General features: G+C 37.2%; 1 protein-coding gene across 4 annotated transcripts; it reads right to left on the bottom strand.

The window, feature by feature from the left end:
• Positions 1 to 2217: 2217 nt before the first annotated feature.
• acsl1b (acyl-CoA synthetase long chain family member 1b) lies at positions 2218 to 25659 on the bottom strand. 4 transcript variants are annotated; one of them, XR_014534346.1, is made up of 21 exons: positions 25545 to 25659; positions 16357 to 16569; positions 16145 to 16259; positions 15372 to 15436; positions 14023 to 14124; positions 13281 to 13380; positions 12853 to 13028; positions 11920 to 11952; positions 11765 to 11816; positions 11500 to 11573; positions 10188 to 10265; positions 9926 to 10060; positions 9341 to 9475; positions 8615 to 8710; positions 7689 to 7761; positions 7510 to 7598; positions 7306 to 7422; positions 6390 to 6533; positions 6062 to 6163; positions 5161 to 5446; positions 2218 to 4924 (listed from the first exon to the last, which is right to left on the bottom strand). XR_014534346.1 is itself a non-coding variant. In XM_083546617.1 (21 exons), the coding sequence occupies exons 2-21, from the start codon at positions 16549 to 16551 to the stop codon at positions 4184 to 4186; spliced, it is 2094 nt and encodes a 697-aa protein (XP_083402743.1). In that variant the 5' UTR covers positions 16552 to 16569; positions 25545 to 25659; the 3' UTR covers positions 2218 to 4183. The 4 variants fall into 4 exon arrangements, 3 of the variants coding, with proteins under 3 accessions (XP_083402743.1, XP_083402744.1, XP_083402742.1); XM_083546617.1 differs by having other exon boundaries at positions 2218 to 4324; positions 5375 to 5446; XM_083546618.1 differs by lacking the exon at positions 25545 to 25659 and adding an exon at positions 21430 to 21693 and having other exon boundaries at positions 2218 to 4324; positions 5375 to 5446.
• Between the last annotated feature and the right edge of the window lie 924 nt (positions 25660 to 26583).

Raw genomic sequence — 26583 nt, 5'->3', positions numbered from 1 at the left:
GCTGCATAAAGACACCTGTCCACCCCATACAATCAGTAAGAATTCAACTACTAACATGGCCAAGACCAAAGAGTTGTCCAAAGACACTAGAGACAAAATTGTACACTTCCACAAGGCTGGAAAGGGCTACGGGGAAATTGCCAAGCAGCTTGGTGAAAAAAGGTCCACTGTTGGAGCAATCATTAGAAAATGGAGGAAGCTAAACATGACTGTCAATCTTCCTCGGACTGGGGCTCCATGCAAGATCTCACCTCGTGGGGCCTAAATGATCCTAAGGAAGGTAAGAAATCAGCCCAGAACTACACGGGAGGAGCTGGTCAATGACCTGAAAAGGGCTGGGACCACCGTTTCCAAGGTTACTGTTGGTAATACACTAAGACGTCATGGTTTGAAATCATGCATGGCACGGAAGGTTCCCCTGCTTAAACCAGCACATGTCCAGGCACGTCTTACGTTTGCCAATGATCATTTGGATGATCCGGAGGAGTCATGGGAGAAAGTCATGTGGTCAGATGAGACCAAAATAGAACCTTTGGGTCATAATTCCACTAAACGTGTTTGGAGGAAAAAGAATGATGAGTACCATCCCAAGAACACCATCCCTACTGTGAAGCATGGGGGTGGTAACATCATGCTTTGGGGGTGTTTTTCTGCACATGGGACAGGGCGACTGCACTGTATTAAGGAGAGGATGACCTGGGCCATGTATTGCGAGATTTTGGGGAACAACCTCCTTCCCTCAGTTAGAGCATTGAAGATGGGTCGAGGCTGGGTCTTTCAACATGACAATGACCCGAAGCACACAGCCAGGATAACCAAGGAGTGGCTCTGTACGAAGCATATCAAGGTTCTGGCGTAGCCTAGCCAGTCTCCAGACCTAAACCCAATAGAGAATCTTTGGAGGGAGCTCAAACTCCGTGCTTCTCAGCGACAGGCCAGAAACCTGACTGATCTAGAGAAGATCTGTGTGGAGGAGTAAGCCAAAATCCCTCCTGCAGTCTGTGCAAACCTGGTGAAAAACTACAGGAAACGTTTGACCTCTGTAATTGCAAACAAAGGCTACTGTACCAAATATTAACATTGACTTTCTCAGGTGTTCAAATTCTTATTTGCAGCTGTATCATACAAATAAATAGTTAAAAAATCATACATTGTGATTTCTGGATTTTTTTTTTTAGATTATGTCTCTCACAGTGGACATGCACCTATGATGACAATTTCAGACCCCTCCATGATTTCTAAGTGGGAGAACTTGCAAAATAGCAGGGTGTTCAAATACTTATTTTCCTCACTGTATATATAAAAAAAAATTTCCCTCCCACACTTGGTCTCTGGTTCATTTCTGTTCCTTTAACCACTAGAAATATGCCAGAAAGCAGATTAATTATGCTAAAACAAGTGTACAGTGCTTGGTGATGGACTGATGTTCCATCCCGGGTGTACAGAATTGTCTAAAAAAATTGTTTAAAAGTGTAATGATGGTATACTGTAAAAACATCTAAGACCCTAATAAGAAAAAAAAAATTGTTTAATCCACATCCCCATTTCATGTCTAAATAGTGATATTAAAAATCAATATTTGATCATTAATATTTTAAATGTGCAGGTTACTTGACAGAATTCATTATTATTACACACTTTGTTAAGAACAATTTAAAATTATAGTACAAGCATCATGGAAAACACCATAAAGTTCAAGTAAATACAAAATTGTATGCAAACAACGAACGATTCTGTGCCTCTAACTTTGAGGTAACAGTCTGCTTGGGAAAGTCAGGTGTCCCTATAATATAGATTTAAACTAGAAGACCCAAAACTGTTATTCATGACAATGCACAGTGCACAAAGCATTATCATTGAGATATGATTTACATGATTGGTTTGGAAGAGTTTTATATGAGTGGTCTGTTATAGAGCTCTAAACTTAAACCCTGGAACACTGGAACACTGACTGCACCACAGACCTCCTCAACCTACATCAGTACCTGACTTTATTAACACCCTTGTGGCTGAATAAGTACAAATCTCCACAAACACACTCCAAAATCAAGAACATTTTTCCAGAAGAGTTGGGATTATTATAACAGCAAATGGTGACAAAACATGGAATGGGATGTTCAAAAGGCACATATGAATCTTGTGTATCCAGTATATGCAATATGTGTATCCAGTATACATATTAAATACTATGTCAATTGATCCACAAAACAAACCCACTTCTTTTTAGCTTTGTTTAATTTAGCTGTCAGTCAGTGTCATTTAACTTCAGATGTTCACATTTTGTTACAACAATATCCATCTTTCACACAACGCATACACATCAATAGCTTGCATTAATATACATGACAAAGCAATATTCATGTGCATATGAATATTAGGATTTTGTGAAATGTAATCCCACACACATACATCGAAACATGCAGTGGACACCTTGTTGCTCAAGGCTTTAAACTAAACCTTTCATAGTCCAGAAACATGAGAACAAAAAGATTTGCAATGATTTACAGATAAAGCTGTTGAAAAGCATAACTGTACAAGAAAACCAGGTCAGGTCAAATAAGTTTAGTACTAAAAACATTCCAATAACTCAAACCAAACCAGGCAAGTTTAAAACTACTGTGAACCCAGAAATTTTGATGAATTTCTTAATCAAGCACCTATAAAACTCCCAAAAAAATCAATATCAACACTAATATTATTAACACAAAAAAACAAATAGTCAATATTGAGCTTCGTTCTTGAGATGGCAACATATTAGGGATGTTTTGCTATGGCCTAGGGAATGCATGCTAAGGATCCTTTTTGAAATCAAGCAGCACAGAACATACAACTGTTCAGCACACAGTTTCTATAAACATTATATGATCACATGGCTTTGTTGGTAAGGAGTGCAATTATATAGCACAAAGCTTAATGGCTTCATTGCCTTTCTGACAGGCCTGAGAGACAGAATGCGACACTATGCAAGTGGAGTATGCAGAGTATGCATCGTCCTTTACAGTCTTTTTCAGCTTGAATTATTGAAATACTCAAGGTGCTTCCAAACTAATCCCAACCTAAAACAGCCAAGAATTTCAATTTAAAGTTTACTTAGAAATGTCCAAAAATAAGGCCAGTTGTTGACGATCAAAGATCACTCAGTACAATGTGTAGTAGAATGTTTCATGAATTTGAGTGAAATCAAGACGTCTCTAAATTAGGCTCCATATCCAGAACATTTGTCCTTGCAAAAAAACTATTTTAATTCTGAGTAAATCCTGTTATACATTTGATCGATTTATGGATTGGAATTTGACTGAACTTTGGCTTCCATTCGATAGTAAAGAATAAGATTTTCTGCTATATTCTAAGCTGCAGTGGGAACTGTTGGAAACGTTTTGTCCGTGATAATCTCATATGCTTCAGGCACAGTCGGTTCGGATTGTGCTTTAAAAAAAAATAAAAAATAAAAATAAAATAAAATACACGTGTATTCCTTTATGTAAAATGTCTTCTTTTCACAACAATCAGATCATAAAGTAATAAAAATGTATGTTAAGTCACACAGGCAAAGACGAGTGTGTACGTTTTTCTCAATTCGAATTTATGGACCTCGGGTCAAGGTAATGTGTAGCTACGAAATGGTTCTGTGAGAGCATCTCTCACATTTTACTTGTGCTACATACAAAAAAAAAGGAAGTGACTGATATCGACTTAATCATATTGATCTATTCGATACGCTTTTGCATCAGTGTTTATCCTGTAATGTTGAGGTTCTGTTATCTGTCTCAACTGAGCAGATCGCTTTAAAATCAGGGCCAGTCTTTATCCTGGCACAGTCGACTACTCAAGCAGCATCTTTGGCAAAAAAAATAATTTAAAGCTTTTTTTTCCCCACCCAAAAGCACCATGCTCAGGTCTCTTGGCTAAATTGGCGTCATCAAGTATTAAACGCTTTCTGTTTTTGGATCTAATGCAGCATTCTGAGGGCATCTGAGATTTCAGACCTGAGGTTTAAAGCCCCGAAGGGTTAAAAGTGTGACAATGTGTTCTCTTGATTCTGATGCATATATTTGAAAGCCAGTGGATATATTGTGTGGTAAGGCACAGTTCCATTCGAGAGAACTAGAAGAATAACAATTGGGACAGAAAAACAGTTAGCGTTATGTGTCTGCATTCTATCAACTCAGTTCTGGAATCGCCTTCACATGTGGATGTTGGAGTAGAGCTGGTCGATCTGCTGCCTGAAATGGTTCCTGAGGTCAGCACGCTTGGCTTTAAGTGTTGGTGTCAGGAGGCCGTTCTGGATCGAGAACATCTCTGTGTGTAGAGCAATATCCTTCACCTATAACACACAGGAGCAGATTAGTACATTAATAGCAGCCTGAAGTGCAGTTTCAGAGAAGTGTAAGCTAGGGAGTAAGATGGTGTAATGGGATATTAGAACTCGCCAACATGTCAATGGTCCTAATCCATGAATTAATTTAAAAAGACTGGATTATTATTATGTGGAGCAAACCTTATAATGATTTTTTCCTTTTTTCCCCACACTTTGAACCCCCCAGTTTCACAAACTTTAAGCCAAAAAACTGAGCCCCATAACATTAGACCAATGTAATAAAATGAAATTGATATGAAAATGAAACTCTTTATATTAAATCAGATGCGCTCCCACTGAATCGGGCCGCACCACATCATAAATATGGATGAGGTTCCTCTGACGTTTGACCTGCCGCTCACTCGGACTGTCTACAGGAAATGTGAATCATTCGTCACGCTGAAAACAACCGGGCATGAAAACACACACTTCACCTGTGTTCTGAGCTGCACGGCATCGGGAGAAAAGCTTCCAACGATGGTGATTTTTAAACACACGACGATGCCAAAAGAAATTATTGTGAAAGGAAGGAGGAACACAGTGAACAATGACTTTCTTGGTAGGCTACTGTTTAGATACAAGCCGTGTAACAGACACTGTCTTTCTTTAAAGCCTGTGTAAAGTTCATTAGTTTCAGTGTAGAAACCTGCGGCTTATAGACATGTGCGGCGTATTTATGTTCAAAATAAAAATCTTATTTCTCGGCTTATATTTGGGTGCGCGTAATAGTCCGGAAATGACGGTACTCTGCTTTTGTTCTATAATTCTTATTGTACTATACTGTGCTGTTTGCATATATGGACTTTATGTAATCCTGAATGTAGGTCTGCGTATGCCTTGTTTCTGTGTTGTCTCATGTAACTATGCAGTTTAATGTACAGTAGCACCTCAGTGCTGATGGACCATTCTTTTCATTTCACTGGGTACTGTACAAACAGTATATGGTTAAAATGACAATGAAGGCCACAAGCATTGATTTTACTTTGAAGGCTGAAATTTTAATGCAATAAAACTGACCTGTTCGAAAGACTTCAGACCACTTTCTTTGCCAAGTTTAACAATGTCCTCCAATATGGCATTTTTCACTTCCTGCAAGTAAATAAGAGATTATCTTTACCTCCAAGATGCATGTACACAAACTACTATAGTGCAAACATGCTATCTGTAGAATAGTATTTGTTGTTAGTATAGCCATTGTTGTTTAAGTGATAGCAGGCTTTACAGAGATTGTTTTCCGCAATCTCCAGATACATTTCTGCAGTTGTGGTAAAGATCAGTAAATGTTTGGGAAATGCTTGAACAGTCAAAAGGAGTAAATGAAGCTTTAAACCTGTAGAAGATCGTCTTTTTGACATGGAAAAAAAAAAAAATCTATAATCATGTTATATTTATTTTATTGCTTCTCATGTAACTCTTGAAATAATAATCTGTCATGTAGTGTACAAGGTGTGTATTTTAAATTGCTAAACAAATATATATATATATATGTTTTAACCTTAATCAAAAGAACTATGTGTCCATTCTAAGCGTGTGTAGCGTAATCTGGTTTTCTTCTTTTCATGTCTAGAAAACTTTATTCAATCGTATGCACCACAAATGCAGAGGGACGGATTAATTATGGAATTTCCTGAAAAATGTCCCTGTCTGAAGTCTCCGTAATATATCTACAGAAGCTACAGGATCTGCAGCATCTCGTCCCATTACCTTCCTGCTGCAGAGTTCTTCATACGAGCCGTGAAATCCTCTTTTTTTGGCCCAGCCAGGCAGGAAGTCCGGATCAGGCACAATGATGGCTACCAGGCAGGCCTGAGGGAGAAGTACAATAGATTTTTAATAACTTACTCAAATCTATACTGGTATTTACTAACCTTATCAAATTAGTTTTACTTTACACCTTGAGTTTCTCTCTCATTCTCTTACCAACAGATAAGAGGCAGTGTGTCATCAATATTTTATGGATCATAATGAAATAGGTAAAAACTATCCCTAGACACCGCCATACAAACAGAGGACGAAGACCATCCTGTCTCACCTGTAAACTGTCTCCGTGCACAAAAGCCTGAACCACAGCTTCACTCCGGATGTAAATATTCTCGATCTTCTCTGGGGCGATGTACTCTCCTTGTGCCAGCTTAAAGATGTGCTTTTTACGGTCCACAATCTTCAGAGTGCCATTCTATCAAAGATGATGAAACATAAAAAAATGCACAATTTTATTTCTGCTGTTGCATTGTACATGTGTACGTTTCAATTAAATTTTATTTGTATTAACAATGGACATTGTCCCAAAGCAGATTTACAGATGTTTCAGTTTCAGAAAAAAAAAAAAAAAAAACGAAAAAAGAAAACTGTGGTGGAAATACAACACAGAAACTAATCCTTCAACTGTGTAGTTCTTGTTTTAGGAACCAACCCAAAACTTAAAAGTTTCTTAACAGGTTTAAAAATACACATGCCAGAAGTTGGCCAGAACTGGTTTATGCAGTTTGCATGGAATAGTGTGACATGAGTATCTATTCAGTGTTCAGTTTAAAAAGAAAGCCTGCTCATTTATGCATTTATTTAACTGTGACAGCAGCCCAGTGTATAAAATCAAGCAAATACAGGGTAAGTGCTTCAGTTGAAAGTCACATTAAATATAAAGAATATAAGTGACTTTGATGACCTTTGTGTGTAAAATCTCTGGAAATCCACAGTGTATACAATAAAACCATCTGGTACAAGCGATCATATCACTGAGCTCACAATTCTCCCAATATTTCGATGTGAACTGTTAACTGACGCTCCTGACCAGTATCTGCAGGATTTTATACACTGTGCTGCTGTCACATGATTAAATGTTTAACTATACAACTAAGCAGATTTACATAAGTTCCTATTTAAGTAAAGTGAAACTAATCTCAGATTCTTTTGAAAGAAAAATGAATAAGATTATTTCCACAACCTACCGGCAGCCACCTGCCGATATCTCCTGTGTGGAGCCAACCATCCTGGTCGATGGCCTCCTCTGTCTTTTCTGGGTCTTTCAGATATCCCTTAAACACATTGGGCCCCTTCACGCACACCTAGAACCCAGACCCAATGATCAATTGTGACACCATAATAAAAAAGTCCTTTATACAAAGCTTTAATGTGAACACCTGATCACTCACCTCTCCTTCTCCATTCATAGCCAGATAATTCATCTCAGCAACATCCACCAATTTCATAATGTTACAAGGCAGGGGAGGTCCGACATGACCTAGGATGAATAAAGCAGAAGAAACGTGAAGCTAAGATAGAAGAATATAGAGAATGAATGCACAAGTTTGTGTGTGAGAACATGGGTTACCTGCTGACCAGTCTCCGGATACCGTCACCGTGCAGCCGGCTGTGCACTCGGTCTGGCCATAGCCTTCATAAAACTAAACAGAAACAAAAACAGGGTTAAACACAACGCAGCAAGCTGGACACTTAAATTAATTTATCGTCATTAGATACTTTGCACAACACACGGCTCTAATGAATTCAGATTCCTACAGTGCTTTTGAGCAGCTTTATATAAATCCAGATGTACGTTTAGATCTATAATGAGTATATAGTGGAATTATAAATAAATTCTAGAAATGGATTCTCTACATTCAAATAAATAGTGACAAATGTGTAAATAATAACATAAAAGTAACTATGAAACCAAGATCCTCAAATTATAGCCTGAAGGCCATATATGAGTAAGAGGGGGGGGGGGGGGGGGGGGGGGGCGTTGGCGTTTTAACTCAATTGCACAATAAATTGGATTGTTCTTTATTGTGCCATAAATTTCACTGAACTTAAACTTTAAAAATAAAACTGCATTAGTTAAGCAGATGAAAGAAATAAAGAATTAATGTTTCCTATATATTTTTTGTATTGTTTGTTAAATATAAAATCATAAATGAGATAAACCATAGCCGCTTAATTTTTATATAATGTCTGGTATTATAGAACATTTATTGCTGGCCCATGGCTCTTAATTAAGTTTGATTTTAATGAACAGACTGAATAAAAGTCCTGGAATGAGCACATGACCATTTAAGCAGGTGTGATTATCTACTCCAAGTTTTAATCTGCATTTTAATGAAAATAATGAAACTTTACATAAAGTATGGATAAAGATAATGACCCAGAATTGCTCATTTAAATGGTGTCACCAGGTATGCCATTCAGTTCCTGTGTGTGTATGTGTGTGTGTATGTGTGTGTGTGTGTGTGTGTGTGTGTCTTCAGCATGTCTTCAGACCTGGCATCCCATAGCTGCACGGAGGAAAGTGAGCACAGGAGCTGACACAGGAGCAGCACCAGTCAGCATCAAGCGGACTTTGCCTCCTACACTGGCCTGCAGGTGGCAGAAAAAATTTCATTTTATCTACACAATATGCCCACTAAATATGCATAAAGTCACCAAAATCACTATTTTTCTCCATTCCAATGTTTACTGAACATTAAATAAAACTGCTGAAATATATCTGCATGATATTATGCATTGTGCCGCTGTCCTATGATTGAAGGATTTGGGAAAGGTTTATGTTGCAGGGTTTTTTTTTTTTACGTTTCTGTAATCGAACGTTGCTTTCTACATTGGCCTGCAGGGGGCAGCAGAAACAGAATTTCATAATCGTCAGGTCTGCAGCACAATAACATTCTTTCGGCTTCTCCCATTAGGGGTCGCCACAGCGGGTCTGCAGCACAATATGCCTACAAAAATACAGCATGTAGTAAAGGGCTTGTGAACAGAAATATTTCCATTACCCTCAAAGCACATGGAAGGAGCTCTTTTTGCACGAATAGCTGTTATTTATATGTTTTATGTTATTTATATTCAAAACCAGGCAGAAATCTGCCAACAGCAAACAACTTTCCTAGCAGACAGAGCTCTTGGAGGTTAGACATTTGTGGTAGCAGATATAGAACTAACCACAACACATCCAAAATAGTGGGAAGTGATTTTTAATGAGTTAATAATTACCTGGACTTTCTTAAAGATGACTTTGTCCCACAGACTGTTTCTTCTCATAATGCCACTCATCAGCTCAGCCTCTTTTCTTCGGAAAGTGAATCCCAAAATCCACCTCTTTAGAGGAGTGTTAGCCTGCCCAAAGATCTGTGAAACACATGATGTAATCATTCCTATTTATTGTTGTGGAACAGATGAGAAATAATCAGGGCGAGTTGGTGTCATGAGGCCTGACATAAAGCATAGTAACTGTTACCAATTTTCCTATAGCATGCTGACCACATTCTGAATTTCTTTAATACCACAGCAATTTGGGATGAATTTAAACACTGACTGCACCCCAGTACCTGACGTAGTTAATGTGAAGAATGAACTGACTTTGCTAACACATTTGTGGCTGAATAAGCACAAATTCTCCACAACTGCACCTCCTAAAATATAGTAAAACCTCCTCCCAGAAGAGTGGAGTTTATTAGAAGAGCAAATGCAGACTAAATGTGTGAATGGGATATTCAATAAGCACAAATGAATCATTTGCTCAGGTGTCCATAAACATTTGAAAATAATATGTTCAGCATTTACAGTACTCATTTTTACCTTATCGAACATTCGGTTGAGCAAACGTGGCACAACTGGAAAGACAGTAGGCCGCAAAGCCAAAAGGTCATCCATGAGGCAGCGGATATCTCCCTTGAAAAAGCCAATGCGAGCCCCGTGAATTAGCATCACACCCTGAAAGACAAAACACAGAACGGTGCTTTTGGTTATAATACTGTATATGAAAATAGATAAATAGATAAAAAAAATAATAATAATAATTGTTATTACTATAAGGGCTAAACATGAAGCTCGACTGTACCTGCACGACTCGTTCAAACATGTGTGCAAGGGGCAGGTAAGAAATGTGCGAGTCGCTGGGACTTAAAGGACAGCTGGTCTGAAAGAAATGTGAAAATATGAGTAAAAGGATTAAAGCCGAGTGAAAGTTTTGAGAAATGGCTATGCAGTAATGAACAAGTGGGTATTTGTTGTTTTCATGGCTAATTTTTACACTTGAATATTGTTTGTATGTGTGTAATGTATGGGCACAATTTTGTATTTTTATTAAAATGGAACTGAAGAATTGATCTAGCATTAAAAAATAGATTTAAAAAGAGAAACATGATCAGTTTGTACATTCTAACACTGTCTCTATTAATCTCAGTTGTACATACTTTGGTACTGGAAGTCAAATCAGAAACTTTGAGGAAAATAGTCAGCTGCACTATAGAGATAAAAGTTTGGACACCATCACACCTATATGCACTTGTTATAAATTTAGTCTTCCACATTTCTGGGAAGGCTTTCCTCGCATGGTTGGGAGGATTTGTGATCAGTCAGCTACAAAAGCATTCAGTGAGATCTAAGGAAGGTCTGGGGTTCATTCAGTGATCCAGTTAATCTGCAAGGTGTTCAGACGGGTTGTGGTCAGAGGCTTGTACAGGACACTTGTGTTCTTCTGCTACAAACTTGGCACTTCATGTCTTCACGGAGCTCACTTTGTGCACAGGAGCATTGCCAGGCTAGAAGAGGTTTGAGTTTCTTAGTTCATGTGAAGTGTACAATAACATTCTATACAATTGTGGGCTTTCAACATTGAGGAAACAGTTGGGGAAGGTTCACATACAAGAGCATTAATGATGTCAGGGCCTGATGAGGAGGACAGAGGTGAATTCAGTGTCCCAGTTCATCTTCAAAGTGTTCGTGAAGTTGTGGTCAGAACGTTTAAGTCCTTTCACTCCCACCTTGGCATTTATGGAGCTCTTGGAGATAATTTTGTACACAGGTGCATTATCTACTAAAACATGTTCGGGTGACTTGTATACAATTGTGTGTTTTTGTAGCAACCGTTTGTGGAAGAACCATATATGGGTGTGATGGTCAGGTGTCCACATTCTTTTGTTATTCACTGGTTCCCTCATCAGCCATTTTTTCTTCTTTTGTTAAGATAAAAAATGCAGTGTGTTACCATAAAAAGCCCATTCTTTTTTATTCCGTTCTCCTTTTTTTATTAATGTAAGTTTGTGCAATGAATGGGAATGTATTAACTGTGTACTGTAAGACTATAAATAGGGTGAAATCTGTATAGGACGAGTGTGAGAAGATGAGTGTGAGGCTATGTCTGCATTTACCTCTGTTATCTTGATAAAGCCAGAAACATTGGACACAATGTTTCTGTGGGTAAGAATTGCCCCTTTTGGGCTTCCTGAGAGTGAGAGAGAGATAGAGCGAGAGAGAGAGCGAGCGAGAGAGAGAGCGAGCGAGAGAGAGAGATTAAAACCATCAAAAAAGATCTAAATGTACACACACACACGCAGACTTAAATATTAGCAAATCTATAAAACACATATCTCCCTGCAAAGCAAACGCAGGCCTATGTGCTCTTACAGAACATACCTGTGGTTCCACTAGTAAAGCAAATAATAGCAACGTCATCAGGCTTAGGAGGCTATAGAGAGGGAGAAACGGAAATCATTAATCAGGCCACGTGGGTGTATATGAATAGCAGAAAACACTGGTTATAAGAAAAAAGAGCAGATGATGCGACATACTGCAGGCTGCTGCCGATGAGCTTTTCCAAGAGCCTAGAAAAACAGAAGACACGGTCATTTATAACATTTATAGCAACTAAGAGACATGAGGAGTCTGATGTGTATATCTGTTTAAAAGAAAGAAAATAAACCATGCAAAAGCTACTGCTGAAAAAAAAAAAAAAAGAGAAAAGGCGAGACTGAAAGCCACAGCTCTACTAAAAGACAGCTTTGCAATTATATGCACATGCATGAGTACAAAGTTAGAGAGAGCAAGAGCAGTGCAGCTTTCTCAGCAGCGTCACAGTCATATCTAAACACTAGTTGTGACCGATATTCCACTATAATATTATTCAAATTCTGCTTTCATTTTTAATGCATCGGTTGCTTTCGCAAACAAGCGTTAGGTACCTTTTTGTACACTTTTCTTCTCACCGCTTTCAGAATCTTTTTTGTTTTTGTGCACTAGACTTTAATAATCACTGAATTAAAGAAAAAAGCCATAGCAAAATCATACCATAAGTTATTCAAGAGCTTTGCTTGTGTTTGTGTTTTGGCTGCATTTATTGATTAAAATATATCAGACTCTCTATTAGTCAAAGCTGGAGCTATAGCTTGGAAGATTATCGTTATGGTCCCCATGAAGTACAACATGCGTATGTCACATGAAATATATTGTTCAGCTTCATTCACTCTTCGAATTCATTCATTCATTCATTCATTCATTCTCTCCCGCTTATCCGTAATTCGGGTCGCGGGGGCAGCAGTCTAAGCAGGCATACCCCGCCTTCGACTGCTGCCCAATCCTCACAGCACCGTCCCTTACAGTCCCTCCTGCAGGTGGTGAGCCCACGGGAAGGCACTCTTCGAATTTACCCTCAAAATCCCTAAAAGAACACCTTATGACTTAACAATGTAATATTAACTCTGTAAAGTACACAATCAGCAACTCACCTCTGCATCTTTCAGGCTCATTATGTCCACACCATATTTCTGTGCTTGAGCCACCAGCTCCGAATCAAACTCCTCCATCACGATCAGGGTTTTCAGGGAGTGTTGTTTACCAGCCACGCAGTCGAGAAGTAGACGAGCCTTCGCCGGAACGTCACACACCACTGTGGAGATCCCGGCTGAAATATGCACATACAAAAATTGGGATGGTTTTTTGTATGCAAAAATTCAAAAAGCAATAAATAATTGAAGAAAGAAAGAAAGAAAGAAAGAAAGAAAGAAAGAAAGAAAGAAAGAAAGAAAGAAAGAAAGAAAGAAAGAAAGAAAGAAAGAAAGAAAGAAAGATATTTGCTTTGACATTTAATTTTCAGAAACAAAAAAGCAAAAAGAAATAAATACATTTGTGCAAAAAGTATAGTGTATGGACGCACCCTTTTCAATGATGTAATCGATGGCCTCAGTCCCAAGTGTGTCATACAGAGGCACTGATACCAGAGAGTATGTGTAGCACGCTAGCTCTGAGATGGTCCACTGTGAAAAAAATATACAGCATTCATTAAAGTAAAGAATATGTAATCAAAATGAAACCAATAAATCCATTCTGATAGTAACTACCTTTAAACACAGTCTCAAAGAAAAACATTATGTTTTTAAGCTTGTACAGTGTTAAATAATTATTTGTTAACTATAATATAATAGAATCTACCATTTGTTTTTGATGGCACCAAATTAAATATTATAATATGCAGTATTTTGTGCATTGTGAAAAGATTTTCAAGTGCCATCATATATTTGTGCTGCATCACCTGATAAACAAATATATGGAAATGTGACAAAAACAATCTTGGAATAGAAACCAACCAGCACAAGCTTTTAACTCTGGATGATTTAGCTTGCTAACACACACACACACACACAAACACACATATATATAATGTGTGTGTGTGTGTGTGTGTGTGTGTGTGTGTGTGTGTGTGTGTGTGTGTGTGTGTATATATATATATATATATATATATATATATATATATATATACACATATACATACATACACATACATACACACACACATACTGCATATATACTAACATACATACACATACATATAATGTGCACATATATAAGCATGTAACTAGCTTAAAACCCAGGCACAAATGTTCAGTAATTCCCCTCACCTCAGGTCTGTTCTGAGCAAAGATGCCGATATACTGGTCCTGGGTTTTGGAGTGACCTTTGTGCATCAGTGCTGAGCCCAGGTTCTCAGCTCTCTCTGCAACCTGAGAGAAAGATAAAGTCAAAAACAACACAAAACTATTCCCTGCAACAACTTGCATCGGAGTGCAGAATCTCCAGTTTTAAGATAAGCAGGAGACTAAATATTTACATACTAATAAATATTTCAAAAGTTCTAAAACCTTCTATTATTTCTAGATTTTCGGTGTGCTGTAAGACATTTGGACATCAAAGTGTATATGATTGTCATGAGTTAACTGGCGATTTATCGCAACTCAATTGCACATTTTAATCTGTTATAAATGTACCATAATTTAATACTTTTCAAGTCTTTAATACATTAATCAAACAAATATTGATGCTTCATGCAAACGTATGTTTATTATTAGTGACATCAAACTCAACATTGAGCATTATGACCAAATATTCTTGTAAATGTTTTAAAGTAATTATGGTGTTTTAAATTACGTAAATCATCAGGACACCAAAAGGAACTTTTGCTATGTTTCCACTTGAACAGTTTAAATTGCTAACAGCAAAAGCAGTGACTTATTGACTTGGCACACACACACACACACACACACACACACACACACACACACACACACACACACACACACACGTATATATACAGATATATAAATATTATTGATATTTAAAGTGGTAGCCCTTAAACCAGGCCCTTATCCCTCTTGTCTTCAGGGACGTTGTATCATGGTTGACCCTGTGTTTTGACCCCAGCTTCCGAGCAAGTTGGGATATGCGAAGAAAAGAATTTCACGTGCGGAACATGTGACAAATGAAGGCTATTATATGAAGGCTATTCTTTTCTCTCTCACTCTCTCTCTCTCGCGCTCTCTATCTCTCTCTCTCTCATTTTTATTCATTTTTATCCAAGTTTTTTGGTCTATGGTGCAATCCATGAGAGACCAGGAAAATCAGCCAAACTGATTAGTTATGTGGGAAATTCCATGATAAACTGTGGGTGCGAGATTCCAACCACGGTACATTTGAATAGGTCTGTTTAGTTTTACGTCATATTGTATTCATTTATGTTGGTTTTTTTGTTTTTAATTTGGTCCTGTTCTTTAATTTCACTGTGTACAGAAAACTGACACGACTTGACTTGGATATTGGCCTTTACTGGATTTTTGTCCTTTCATTTGTATTTTATTTGCAGCTGAAATCTGAAAGACTGAATCTCTGAGGATAAACAACAGAAGCGACAGAATGTAAAGAAGACAGTGGCTATTTAAACAATAACAAATGGAGATGTCTCCAGCAGCCCTACCTCCGAATAGGAGAGCCACTCATACGGCTGCTTTGGCTTTCTGGAGCCTAAGCAAGGTCCATTATCTAAAAGAAAGGAAAAAGAAAAATATTATTAAAATGTGTATTTATTACTCTCATAACAGAAAAGGCCATTATATATGTCAATGTGGTGTCATTTATAATATAACAATAAAAGTAAATATAACATATAAAAGAAACATGTTGTAAAAGGCTGAAACAGCAGTTGAATATTTTCCAGCAACATAAATAACTTATTTTATACTTTAAAAACAATAAAGAATGATTTGTATAATAGTTATATTTAATGTGTGCAAAACAAGTCATATGTAGTGATCACTAATTGTAGCAGCTAGAAACAGCCCTTCCTTCAATAGACCCTCAGATTTTTCACCCTCAAGTTTAAAATTCATAATACAAAAAATAGTGCAGATCTTCATGTTGCAGAGAAAATGGAAAACAAAATCCCCCATCCTAAAGACTTTCCCACTGTGGAAAAAATTTTGTTATCCCTGCCCTGCAATCATTTAGTCCATGTACACGTTGTTACTTTAGAAATAATAGAATATGTCTGCAGAATGTCTGCAAACATTTCTGCAGTATCGCATAACATTCCATAAATTAACTGCTACGACACCAAAACTCAACCTTTAAAGTGTCAAGTAAAATATGCCATATTTAAATCCATTGAAGCTAGCGGTTCCTAATCTCACCCAGTGATCATCATGTTTCATAAAACAAACAAAAAAAATTTATATAAATAATTTCACTTACCTGACACGCGTAAGCCCCTTGTAAAGATCTCGTACATTGTCGTAGCATCATCATAGTAAAAAGACAGGAGCTTGTCAGCGTCCACTAACACTGACCTACGAGCAAACTCTCCTCCCTAAACATCACAAGAATGTATGTAAAATTTTACTGATCCAAAAAAAAAAAAAACATTTATGTTGAATCTTTGATTCCAATCTACACGGTGGACTTACCGGGACCTCAACGGACTGCATGTGCAGATCACAAGGTGGTTTGAGAGCTTTAGGTCGTGTGGTGTACCAGTAGGTAGTGAGTGCTGCGAAGGCCCCCATGCCCACCAGTGTGCCGGTGGACAGGCTGCGGATGTAATCCCTTACCTCGGCCAGCTCAGGCACACGCAGCTGCTTCAACAGCTCCTGGGCCTGCATGTTTCTCTGATAATGGATCTGGGAGTGATACAGGTTCAACATTAAACCCTGGATTGACTCTGTGTAGACGCATGTACATGAAAAGTCGGTGCAAGAGAACGTTTAGAATTATGACAATTTAATTCATAAGAAATCTATGCAGAATAAAAGAAATGTTTTGTCTTCCCACTTCCAAGTTAAATTAAATGCAGGATAAGCCTTCCAGTAATGCAGCTTATCTATTGAGATATATATATATATATACACACACACACACACACACACACATACACATATATATATATATATATATATATATATATATATATATATATATATATATATATATACAGTGGGTACAGAAAGTATTCAGACCCCCTTAAATTTTTCACTCTTTTTTTATTTTGCAGCCATTTGCTAAAATCATTTAAGTTCATTTCTTTTCCTCATGAATGTACACATAGCACCCCATATTGACAGAAAAACACAGAATTGTTGACACTGTTGCAGATTTATTAAAAAAGAAAAACTGAAATATCACATGGTCCTAAGTATTCAGACCCTTTGCTCAGTATTTAGTAGAAGCCCCCTTTTGATTTAATACAGCCATGAGTCTTTTTGGGAAAGATGCAACAAGTTTTTCACACCTGGATTCAGGGATCCTCTGCCATTCCTCCTTGCAGATCCTCTCCAGTTCTGTCAAGTTGGACGGTAAACGTTGGTGGACAGCTATTTTTAGGTCTCTCCAGAGATGCTCAATTGGGTTTAAGTCATTGCTCTGGCTGGGCCATTCAAGAACAGTCACAGAGTTGTTGTGAAGCCACTCCATCGTTATTTGAGCTGTGTGCTTAGGTTCATTGTCTTGTTGGAAGGTAAACCTTCAGCCCAGTCTGAGGTCCAGAGCACTCTGGAGAAGGTTTTCGTCCAGGATATCCCTGTGCTTGGCCGCATTCATCTTTCCCTTGATTGCAACCAGTCGTCCTGTCCCTGCAGCTGAAAAACACCCCCACAGCATGATGCTGCCACCACCATGCTTCATTGTTGAGACTATACTGGACAGGTGATGAGCAGTGCCTGGTTTTCTCCACACATACCGCTTAGAATTAAGGCCAAAAAGTTCTATCTTGGTCTCATCAGACCAGAGAATCTTATTTCTCACCATCTTGGAGAACTCCATGTGGGTTTTCATGTGTCCTGCACTGAGGAGAGGCTTCCGTCAGGCCACTCTGCTATAAAGCCCCACTGGTGAAGGGCTGCAGTGATGGTTGACTTTCTACAACTTTCTCCCATCTCCCGACTGCATCTCTGGAGCTCAGCCACAGTGATCTTTGGGTTCTTCTTTACCTCTCTCACCAAGGCTCTTCTCCCCCGATAGCTCAGTTTGGCCGGACGGCCAGCTCTAGGAATGGTTCTGGTCGTCCCAAACATCTTCCATTTGAGGATTATGGAGGCCACTGTGCTCTTAGGAACCTTAAGTGCAGCAAAAAAATTTTTGGAACCTTGGCCAGATCTGTGCCTTGCCACAATTCTGTCTCTGAGCTCTTCAGGCAGTTCCTTTGACCTTAATGATTCTCATTTGCTCTGACATGCATTGTGATCTGTAAGGTCTTATATAAACAGGTGTGTGGCTTTCCCAATCAAGTCCAATCAGTATAATGAAAAATTTCTGGACTCAAATGAAGGTGTAGAACCATCTCAAGGATGATCAGAAGAAATGGAAAGCACCTGAGGTAAATATTTGAGTGTCACAGCAAAGGGTCTGAATACTTAGGACCATGTGATATTTCAGTTTTTCTTTTTTAATAAATCTGCAAAAAGGTCAACAATTCTGTGTTTTTCTGTCAGTATGGGGAGCTATGTGTACATTCATGAGGAAAATAAATGAACTTAAATGATTTTAGCAAATGGCTGCAATATAACAAAAAGTGAAAAATTTAAGGGGGTCTGAATACTTTCCGTACCCACTGTATATATATATATATATATATATATATATATATATATATATATATATATATATATATATATATACATTTTTAATAGGGAGACATTATTTTTCCACATTATATTTAATTGTGCATTATATGCGTTTTATTGCTTCAATATAAAATGTCAAGATTTCACTAAATGTACTTGAAATTTGTGTGCATGTGAAGTGATTATGAGATTTATTCCCAGCGATCTCTAATATAAAACTGCAACAACATAAGTGTCTCCCTATACATATACTTCACACACTATGGGGCTCTAAATCTAAAAATCCAACTAAATAGATTTTCATTAATACAAACTAAATGCTCCTGTATATGATCTACAAATATCTTCTCTTGTCCAGCTTGAGAAAACAGGCCCAATGCTTTACATCAGCAGAGAATTGATTATGCAATTGAGAAATTGCCATCAAATCTTATTAAAACTATACCTATAAAACTATAAAATACATGCATAAATTGGGACAAATAAGACATTCAGATAGGAAATAAATTGATGTCACCCCATTTTAAAAAATAGACGTAAAATGAATGATTGCTGATGTGCTTCAATGACTGATCTTCATTAGAAGATTTACCCTGTGTTTAATTTAACTTAAAAGTGGGATGTAAAAATAAAAGTAATAACATATTTTCTACTTTTTATTAGCCATTGTACAATCAGTATTCAAATATATTCCCAAATCTCTACTTATACACCACCACTGAACATCACCATTAAACAATTGCTATTGTTTTTTTTTCTTCCTGAAGGAATACAAATAAAAAATAATAACCACAATATTTAAACGGTTTATATGGCAAGTGGTTATATGATCACATTACGATCAAGTTACCAACAAATCTATTGTCTTTTACATGCAGCCTGCAAAATATCTCAGAATGATGCACCTGCAAAACCCAACCAGAATTCCCACAATCCTCAGCTCTCACCCTACAGCATGCTTATAAAGATTAAATGCAGACCTAATTGTACTTTTTTGTTTTCTTGGCGTGCAAAAACGAGGTGTCACAGCTGAACGTCTTTGCCATTCAACAAATTACACAAAGAGAACTCTGCAATAATTGGCCAGACACGACCTTCTCAAGTGCTCGTGGTTCAATGAGCAAGGGTCATATTGCTGATTGAGCTATCAGATGTTTTGTAATGCTATCGCAATCTGTCACAAGTGTGGTTTGTCTCAAATAGTCTTTACAGCTTACCTTTGACCCAAAAACCTGGGATTACACTTGCAGAATTTCCACACCAGTGTACTGACTTATTGGAAATTAACTATACAGTACAAAAATACAAAACAAAATCAGGCATGTGTTCGTCATAAAATAATATTAAATATGAACTTAATTTTATACTTTGAATATTTAAACATGTGAAAACAAATGTTAAAAAAAATCCAGTCTAATGTTTTCCTTTACATGGAGAAGGTCAAGAAGTCAACCCAGTCTGTACTACATACTCGTTCATGTTCTACTCTAATACAGGCAAAACAGTTTTGCATTAACATTCATAATAAAACTGATCAAAGAAAATAGATCTTATCAAATCCAGGCTTCAACCACATTCTAGCATGAACTAGCTGTAGTTTCCTAATGTTTCTTTAAATAGATAGAATTAATTTAGCACTTCTAGAAAAACACATATTCCCTCCTAATGAACCAGCTTTAGGATGTATTTACTAAAAAACTTCTACCTGCTGTAACTTAAACAAAACAAACAAGAACCTCTCTCTTTTTTTATGGGGCTAACCAATTTGGGTGCACCATAAATCTTTTTTTTTTAATTCAGCCCACAGTCTACAACTTTAGCTTATTTTGTTTAAACACTTCACTATTGCCTCAGAAAAGCAAACATAAAGCTATTGACACATATACACAAGGTCTTGGCCAACAGCCACAAAAGTCATTCGATTTGTGTATCTTAGCTTGTTGTAGGGTATCAAATACAGATAACAGCAGCATCCTCCATGGTGTCAAAACTAGCAAATATGAAACAGAAACCCAGATCAAAATCAGACAGTGTTACTGTAGCACAATAGCCCTACTTTGGGATGAGTCATGCTGTCTGATAATTTACACAAAGCACCCTTGGTAGGCGTGATTCAGAGAGATATTGTGCGAGTGTGTGTATTAATATATATGACTGTGTGTTTCCACAACACAGCATGTTTCACCCGGTCAGGACACACTGCCCTTTTCACCGGTCACCTAGTTTTATTACTACCACTCAAATATTGGTCCTAGCCAAGATGTTCCACTCATGCTAAATAAAGTTTGCAATTATAGAGAAAACAGCATTAAAATCCAGTAAAATAAAGCCTAAGCAAGCAGAATTATGCACAAAGCATAACTCATTCAAATAAAAATATTGCTTATACACAAATGGCAACAAAAACTGGCTTGGCAGTCAGCAAAACCCATATCCTGCTCTTGCACCTGAAGAAATATTTGCAGGTCAGAAAACACTGAAAAGACAATCATGATACAAAACAAAAGCAAGTCACCTGAGTCTAGAGCAAACTGGGGTTGTGGATTCCTGAACAGGCTGACCAGAGTGACAGGAAGCATTAACTGACACCTATCAGCATCAAAGTGGCCGAGTTTATGCGTTACTGCAGCAGGCAATGCAAATCCGAAGGTCAAACTCGGACCTGCCCCTTCCTCATCTTATTGGATGACCTGCCTTTAAAATGTGCCGTGTCAGCCAGGATATCGGGGCTCTGCGGATAACAGACCTCAAAGTTCTATTATTAACGATTTAGTTAAAGGACAACCCAAGCCTATGAAACACAAAAGCTCTCCTGACTACTTTATGCCACCTCGTTCCTTGAGCAACTCATTGCAAAGTCATTGAATCAATCAAGAAATTGCTTTAATGCAGTGGAGAAAAGTTTGAAATGTTACTGATTACCTCTCTCTCTAATGTCACTACAGAGGCAGTGACTCCATCATCGCCTAGTCGACTTCCTCGTCTAATTACAGTACGCTCACTCAGAGGTCAGAGGCAGAAGTTGAAGAAGTTCTGCACATGTACATAATCACATGCTGCTGCTGGCTTTCCAGGGTAAAGGTAACCCGAGCAAGCCCGCGCTGTCTAAACTTGGTCTGCCTGAGAAGTTAGACCAATGATAGAGCCCAAGTGCGGTCACCCGATGAAGGCCAGCCAAGCAGAACCGCTATCCCACCCCCTCCTCCTCCTCCAACACTCTGCTATTTTAAAACCACACCGAACGGAAAACATGGTGACGTGGAGAAACATTTCAGCTGCTGTTTCAGATATGTAGAGTAGCCAATGGAGGTTAAATACATACGCATAGAGCTGGTGATCTGCTTCAACAAGGCTCAATGTTACACTAAACAGTATTTACACAATGGGCAAGCATCCACAACTCTGATCTCATCTTCTGCCACAAGTCTACATGGCATAAATATCTATGCTATATATGTACGCTAGAGTCATCTTTACAGTAGATACTGAACTGATTCAAAAGGCACTAATTCTTGCAATAAAAAAAACAACTTCATACAATCAATGTAAATTTGCTCAATTGATCAAATTGACTAACTGGACATTTGAAGTTGTTTAAAGTAGTTGGTCGTGGGTAAGAATCTCGTACTCGCAGGCATGCCATGGGGAAAAGTCTGCAGTTGATCATCTGCCCTGTCAATCCAAGCGCCTCTTTTTCTTAATTTACATTCTTGGTTTATTGGTTCAGTTCATTCATTGGTTCAATTCTTTGCTGTGTTTATTGACAAAACATAACAACTATCAGAAATACTACAAGCCTGGTTTGTTAAATGATAAAACTTATGCGACAATTTTTGAAAAGTAAAAAAAAGGACCTAGACGTAGGATTGCACATCAATTTAAATTCAATAAAAGTGTGACCCATGTCTACGAAATGTCTTGTTAAAATGGTTCGGAATTAACTGTTTTTTTTAAGGAGATATTGTAATTTAATATTTCTTGACCCATAACCTGCACTACACCTTTTTTTTTTTTTTTTAACTAGTTTATAGTATTTCCTGTCATTTTTACCTTGCAGCACTGTTGGATTAGCTTCAAATGAACAGTGATGTGTATCGAAAATTGTATGTACTAGTATATTTTATATACAACTTATATCCTCTAAATTCTAAAAAAGATTCACACTTAAACATTTCATTTTTTTCTTGAATAATTTCCCCTTTTGTCCTTCCACATTATTAACAAAAAGTCAATTTTAATTAATAGCATTTCATTACAGTCATTTTTGTCCGTTTTGTTCACCAAGTGATATTGTGATTTGTGCTGTTAAAATGCAGGACAGAACAAAAGCTTTATGTCCCAGGTGACCTTCAGTAGTAAAATATTCACTCCACCCATACCACACAGGCAACTTTGTGACTTACAATGACATGTACATACAGTTTCCAGTCCCTTCACATAATGTATAGTGTTTTAACAAGGTGAGTGTGTACATCAATCCACATTCAGTGTTTCTATTAGAAAAAGGTCAAATGAAAACCTCTAAAAATCTTATGTTTTACTATACAATAAAAAAAAATAAAAAAAAACACCACCACACCCATTCTCAAACAACGATAAACAGAAAACTTTTACATCGTTTAACAAGACGACCTTATTTGGGTTTCATCGATTGATGTTTTGGGCCTAAGTGTTTATAGCTGCTATAATATTAATGGGAACTCCCTTGTATTGAGAATGATCCACTGTATAAGATGTAACTATAAATGGTTGCCAAATGTCCATCCATGTTTCTTTCAACTTAAGTGTTGGAAGATCGATGTGGTATAAGACAAATAAAACACTAGAAAATCAATTCAGCTTTTGCAAATAATCAAATACTTTTTTTTCCCCCTAAAACTTCTCTAACTCTACTCAGGTTTTGACTTTTTACTTCACAGGTGTTGCTTCTTTCAATGATTAACTAATGCCTGCTGAGAGTAATAACAGCGAGTCGTACTTCTTGAAACACTACAGCAGATACAAACGGTTTGAAACAAGATGAGTAGATCACATGGGAATGAAAATGATACAGAAAATTCTAAAGATTTACATTTACGACATTTGGCAACGCCCTCATCCAGAGCAACTTACAATTATCTCATTTATCCAACTAAAAGTTTTAAGGTTAATGACCTTGCTCATGGGTGTAGGAGCGGCAGCTTGGTGGTGCTGGAATTTCAACTCATGACCCTCTGAGGCAAAGGCCAACACCATTACCAATGAACTACTACTTCACTGTAGTGGTAAAAGGTGTAGTGATTTTGCTGTCTGCCAAAAGTCTGATCTAAACCATGCTGATTATGGTTATGTCCACATTCATATGGATAAATCTGAATCTTTTCTTTTTCCTTCTTTCTTTTCTTTCTTCAAATTTTGGTCATTGGCTACTGCTGGCTCTGTTTATTGGCTAATACATTATGAATAACGTTTAAAAAACACAGTATATTATACATCTATACAATAACAAACTATATTGTTTACAAAGAATTTTTACGCTTAATGTGACTTTTTACATTCAAACGAATTTGACACAGGATTATTACAGCGTCAGATAATTAAACTAAAAACTAAGATACATTTTAAACTAAACAAATAAACAAATGTCAAACAACGGTCAATCAAGTCCTGTTTGTTTCTGTGGGGGAAGAAATTCTTCAGTCCCTTTGCTACATATTTCTGCAATGTTTACAAGTTAAAAAAAAGAAAGACATGTTTTCATTATTGGTCAAAAGAGACAGCAGAAATGCAACTGTCTGGGGAAAAGGTTCCTCGAGGCATCTTTGATTGTTGATTGAATTCAGCATTCTGCAGGGATTCAATCCTTCTCGAAAAGGGAACTCCTTTCAGAGAAAGATTTAAAGGGTTATTTTGAAGGACAAATCTAATAATATTTATTATAGGATATTGTCACATGACAAAAGCACAAATGCTTCACTGCTTATTGATGAGTGGGTGAAGTGGTGACAGAGTGTATTGTGTGTGTGTGTGTGTGTCTCTCTCTCTCTCTCTCTCTCTCTCTCTCACACACACACACACACACACACCTTTCACCTCATTCCAAGCATGCTAAAACAGATAACAAACAAGCAGTCATAGAGATGAGAGTTGCAGATAGTCTGTGTCAATATAAATCATTAGTTATCACAAAAGCCTGTTGATCAGATTCCTGTACTTGTGACAAAAACTTGTGTGTTATCAGTACACATAGAAACTTGCATGAATTTTGTGCCTTAAATTTTCTTCCAAATGTGCACTTTATGCACATGTCCAGGTAAAGAATGAATTGAGAGATTATATTGTATAAATAACAAGAATTCAGTGAATTACCCTCTTTTTTTTCAAGCACAGACCAGGAAAATATTTTTTAGTTCCACGACTAGAAACTGGATACTGATTTGATTCATGAGCACAACACATGAACCATGAGAAATGAGTTGGATTAAGAAGGTGAGACACGTGAAGGTGACCAGAGTGACACGGAGGGCGGGAGCGCGCCTGCTCGTTCACGTCCAGATGTTCAACACTGGAGTCTTTTAGGTTTCTTGAAATAGTTTATAGTACAGTAGTTCAGTGCAATGCAGTGTGATACAGGAGTAAGTGCATGTGCAAAATGCACAAAATACACAAGAAACAAAGCTGCATGAAAAAGCGACAAAGCACTAAATACTGTAGGGAACATATTGCTGTATGAAGTTGCATGCGTTCTGTTGGTGAAATGCAACACTGTGTGTGTGAACCTTAAACAAGCTCACACACACCTAAATTCCCTTGACACCCCGTGATCACACACACACACACACACACACACACACACACACACACACACACACACACACACACACACTCTCTCTCTCTCTCGCTCTCTCTCTCTCATACACGCGCCAAGACACGTCGCAAATTCTATTAAAGTTCCCGCACGTGCCACAGTTCCCCGGTAGATATGTATCCCCCCTTCCGGTTTTACCCCCGGGGTCATTATCCGAGCTGAATGAACCCCCTGAACGGGCAGCACTGACCTGATTAAAAGCCTCAACGCCGTGAACAGAGCCTGAAGTTTGATGATGATGTTACTATCGCTGCGGAAGGTGTGTTTGTATACCGAAACCGGCTCCACCAGCCAATCAGAGACCCCGAACCAACAGAGTAGCGCTGTCTCGTCCAATCAGAGAGCGGTATGTAACGAATGATTGTTTCGCTGCACAGGATTGGTCCGCCGGTTGACTTTGCATAACCCTCTCGTTTGCCCGTTCTGACCCTCTGACCCTTCGACTTCCCCAATACTGCACACTTATTATTATTAATATTATTATTATTATTATTATTATTATTATTGTTGTTGTTATATACTATACTATTATAACAATAACAATACTTTGCTATTAGACAGTAAGAAAATATTTCAAGAAAAATATGTAGACATAAAAAAGTAAAAAAAAGATATATTTATTAGAAGTAGTATATAATTAATTTTATATTTCAGCTTAATCAAACTGAAATAAGAAAAAAATAAATATATAAAAAAATTGTACCACACCACGATTTATTTATTATTATGATGGTGATGATGATGATGATGATTATTTATTATTATTATTGTTGCAAGCTATAATATTGAAACAATACCAAAAGTAATACTTTGTACTAATATTTGTCCATAATAATTTAACAGAACGAGCTTTACAAGGAAAATTATACAAAGTATGCATAAAACAGTAAGAATACATTGCAATAAATAATAAGAATAATAACCAATAAATATGTATTGTAAATACTTATTATTCATTATTATTATTTAAAATAATAATACTTTTCAGTATTTTAAATTTTCATCAAAAATATTAATTTGCTATATATTTTCCTTAATTTGGGGGGTTCTGGTGTTAAGACTGGAGTTAGATACAGTTGTGTATATATAATAATAATGTCATTGTATTAACACACAAATCAGTCAAAAATAATTAATAATTAAATAATAATAAAATAATTAAATTATTCTACGAACGAATTTGGTCATTATTAAGACATTATTGTGCACTTGAACACCAATAAAAGCAG

The sequence above is a fragment of the Silurus aristotelis genome (genome assembly GCF_946808225.1).
Source record: "Silurus aristotelis genome assembly, chromosome: 7".
Classification (NCBI taxonomy): Eukaryota; Metazoa; Chordata; class Actinopteri; order Siluriformes; family Siluridae; genus Silurus; species Silurus aristotelis.
Note: the sequence above shows the minus strand (reverse complement) of the source record. Positions and strands in the feature narration are given on the sequence as shown.